At 40.4% G+C, this 3,474-nt stretch overlaps 1 protein-coding gene across 1 annotated transcript in view; it reads right to left on the reverse strand.

Annotated features, from left to right (window-relative positions):
* Window positions 1-3,088, reverse strand: part of rgl1 (ral guanine nucleotide dissociation stimulator-like 1) — a 6,050-nt gene extending 2,962 nt beyond the window's left edge. The window contains exons 1-7 of the mRNA XM_017040483.2: window positions 2,576-3,088; window positions 2,422-2,493; window positions 1,571-1,761; window positions 1,366-1,484; window positions 719-934; window positions 531-634; window positions 342-426 (exon numbers count right to left, since the gene is read on the reverse strand). Coding sequence (XP_016895972.1) covers window positions 342-426; window positions 531-634; window positions 719-934; window positions 1,366-1,484; window positions 1,571-1,761; window positions 2,422-2,493; window positions 2,576-2,844 — 1,056 coding nt within the window. The 5' untranslated portion in view covers window positions 2,845-3,088. The remainder of the gene's footprint in view (window positions 1-341; window positions 427-530; window positions 635-718; window positions 935-1,365; window positions 1,485-1,570; window positions 1,762-2,421; window positions 2,494-2,575) is intronic.
* Window positions 3,089-3,474: the final 386 nt, after the last annotated feature.

Here is a 3,474-nt window from a genome sequence, read left to right on the forward strand (position 1 = left end):
TTTAAAACCCAGTCTTTGTTGTAGGCCAAACAGGATCAGCATTTCTAGAACAGTCTAGTACTGATGATGACTTAAGCAGAAATTAAGAATTGGAACAGACTGCAAGAAGGACAACCGTACATAGGTGAAGCTCTTTTGAGCCACATAAAATGACGTGATGGGCCGGATTAGGCCCGCGGGCCTTGAGTTTGACAAATTTGCAATAAAGCCTACAGCGTTTTTTATTATGTATGAATAATAAAGCACAAAAAAATGGAAACAAAGAAAATGTTTGTTTTTTTTACTTTTCTAGCGCAATTTTTTTTTTCAAGATGTCAAACTTTATCCCTATGAAAACTCACCCTCATGAGCAGCTCTCTGCTGGTCAAGTAGTTGTTGTGATCTGAGAAAATGTCTGACAGTTCCTCGAATGTCTGCATGCTGTCTCTGTGTGTGAGGCACAGATTCATGTTAGAGCCATTGAACTGCACACATAAAAAAAACAAAAAACAATGGCGTTAACAAGCGGCGTTCAGAGTCAAAAGGCTCACTTGTGTACACAGGCCCATGCCCTCTTCAGTCTGTAGAGCGGGTTCGACTGCAGCGCGGACACAATGGCACGCAGGGATGAGAAATTCTTGCGTATTCGACACTCCTGTTAAATCAACACGAAGAGACAAAGTTAAAGCTGTGCTTCAGCGGAACGTTAGGGAGTTTTTTTATATTCGTTTCTGCCGACCTGAGCGATGTCTATCCAGCGCTGGATGATTCTGGCTCGGACATGCGGTCGGATCTGTTTGTGTTTGAGCACCGTGCTGACCACACAGGCTGCCACGGCATTGAACTGAGTGATGGTGGCACGGATGGTCGGGGCGCTGTCCTTGTTTTCCTTCTTGTCCCTCTGAGACCAGATGGAGCCCAGGCAGTGGTGGGGCACCACCTTTTTAAACAGCAGCTGCAGCACCAAAGAAAACACAAGCCATGGTTGGCATGACAACACCGCAGACGCATTACGACGAGGAAGGCTATTCACTATTTTTGCCTTTTTATAACTGTGTATATTTTATAGCTTTTAACAATTTGAAGTATTTTTGTGCTATTTACATATATTGCATATTTATGTATTTGATTATTTTAGTTTTCATTTTTGACCAGCTTCAAACTAATAGCTAATTTCTAGCTCATGCTGCTATTTATGCTAATTGTAGGTAATGCTTAGCTATCTTGACGTCCTTTTAGCAACTGTTGGCTATCACGTAGATCTGTAAAGACACTGTCCATTTCCCCATGTATTTTTTGAACCAGTGTTACAAAATAAAAGCATTTGTAAACCACAAGACCTACAGCGCCAAAACTTTCTTTTTTTTGTCCTTTGTCTCTACTTACAGCGTCCATGTAGGTCAGCTGCTCGGCTACCAGGTCTGCATCAAAAGACAGGAAGTTCTCTTGTACTTCTGTGTCACCTTTATACTCTTCCCCGGGGCAGAATGAACTGTGAAAAGCACCTAAAGGCAAGTCAAACACAATTGTAGGTTAAATAAAAAAAAAAACGACATCGTACTGTGATAAAATTAAAGTGTCTATGTATTACCATCGGTTTCATCCGCGCTGGCCTGACTCTGCATGTGCTCCAGCAGACTCTCGGCCCGTCGGAGAGCCTCCGACCCGGGCAAGGCTTTGTACAGGTAGTCCAACAGTCTGTGCAGACAGGTGTATTCAGGTGGCTCCTGGAAGTCTTCAGGACACTGGTCAAGCCAAGCACATAGTATGGAGGCCAGAGCACTGAGGAGACATTTGAGATTCCAACACATTCAGTAAACTGCAATCTAATTTAAGCACCAGTATTTAAATATAGTTCATGGTTTTGGAGGCAACAGGTACTAAATACTCCTTGTGTAGCAGCATGTGATAATGTTAGATTAAAGGAAAAGTATGAAGTTATTATGTAGTAATTATGCTATTTTGTATTTGTCAAAAACACGTAAAGTTTAAGGCGTGTAGCACACACTGCGCTTTCAGCATGCTAATGTCAATAATTAGCGGTGCGCTAGTACATAGTGCATTAGCCGTGAATTGGTGTTGCTCTAACTCAAAGCTGTTTAATATGTGTATAAGTCTGTCTTTAGCAAGGCTAGGCTAAGCTAACACTGCTAACTCAGCTTCGCTACTTCTTAGGACTTTACAGGCAGCTCTAAATACATTAGTGACGTACTTTAGTGCCACCTATTGGGTCTAATATTCTATCTACAAATATGTTCAATCTACTGAAAAAAACAAACTGTAGTACTTGCTGAAGTTCACAGGACCAAGTACTTTCTCTGACCGTTTAAAAAATATATCTATATCTATAGGTAAATGTTCGATGTATATCATATCATCTCACACAAAAACAAACACTGATTTAAAAAAACTTCTGCTGTATCTGTTAGAATTCAATCTCACTTTCTGATGGCTCCACTGGTTTCAGAGCCGGGACTCTTGTCGGAGCCGTTTCCATCCTCCATACATCCATAACTGTGGCAGAAAAAAAAAGTTTTGTTTTCAGTGATACCACATTTGTGATATTTCCACCTTGAGACACTTCACTCTGATGTACCTGTCTAGCAGTAGCTGCAGTACAGTCTGTGTACTGGTGAAGGCTCTGTAGGTGGACAGGAAGATTGAGGTGTAGGTGAGATCATTGTCTCCGAATGCCGTCAACAAGGTCTCCACCAGACGCTCCAGCGTCCCTGCGCGTATACTGCGGATTTTGCAGGTCTCCAGCTGCCTCACCGTGTGGCCGGGAGGAAGACGATCCCCCTCCGCCTTAAAAGAACAAAACAAACAAAAAAAAACACACACAATGTTAGACTGTGGAAAATTCATGCTTGACAGTCCGTCAGAAAAATCTTATCTGTGTTTTATTATTAGCTTTGTGTATGAATACATTCTGACACTGGACAAAAGGCCACCTCCCAACTATTGAAATGATAGGAAGGAAACATTGTGTACTGATCTCCAAGGGGAAAGGCTAACAGCATGTTTCATTTACACTGGACTACACATGACAATACTAAAGGAGGTATTTTGGGAAGAGATAACGTTTTGGGGCAGGTTTGGGATTTATTTGACATGTATATAGGATGTAAACCTCAGTGGGGGAGGACAGGAGGTCTGGAAGAGATAGAAAGAACGCCTGGGGTCATTATAGTTCTTCACTAGCGTCAGTAATAATAATAACAATATTAATAATAATAACAACTTGGAGATTTGTTTTTTCAAATTATTTTAATTCTTTTTTAATGAACATAGAGTAACTGAGAGAAATGTCTATTGTGTAGAACACTGTCAATATAAGAAAGATGTTTATTGTAAATCATGTGACAGTTTGTTGTACATTATGTAAAATGTGTTTAATTATTTCATATTAACAAACCAGTAATCTCACATTACTGCTGTTGTATTTAGTATTAAAATTGAATTGACCATTTTGTAATATTTTTGCAAAAGTGCAAA

The sequence above is a fragment of the Cynoglossus semilaevis genome, chromosome 2, assembly GCF_000523025.1.
Source record: "Cynoglossus semilaevis isolate Cse_v1.0 chromosome 2, Cse_v1.0, whole genome shotgun sequence".
Taxonomy (NCBI): Eukaryota; Metazoa; Chordata; class Actinopteri; order Pleuronectiformes; family Cynoglossidae; genus Cynoglossus; species Cynoglossus semilaevis.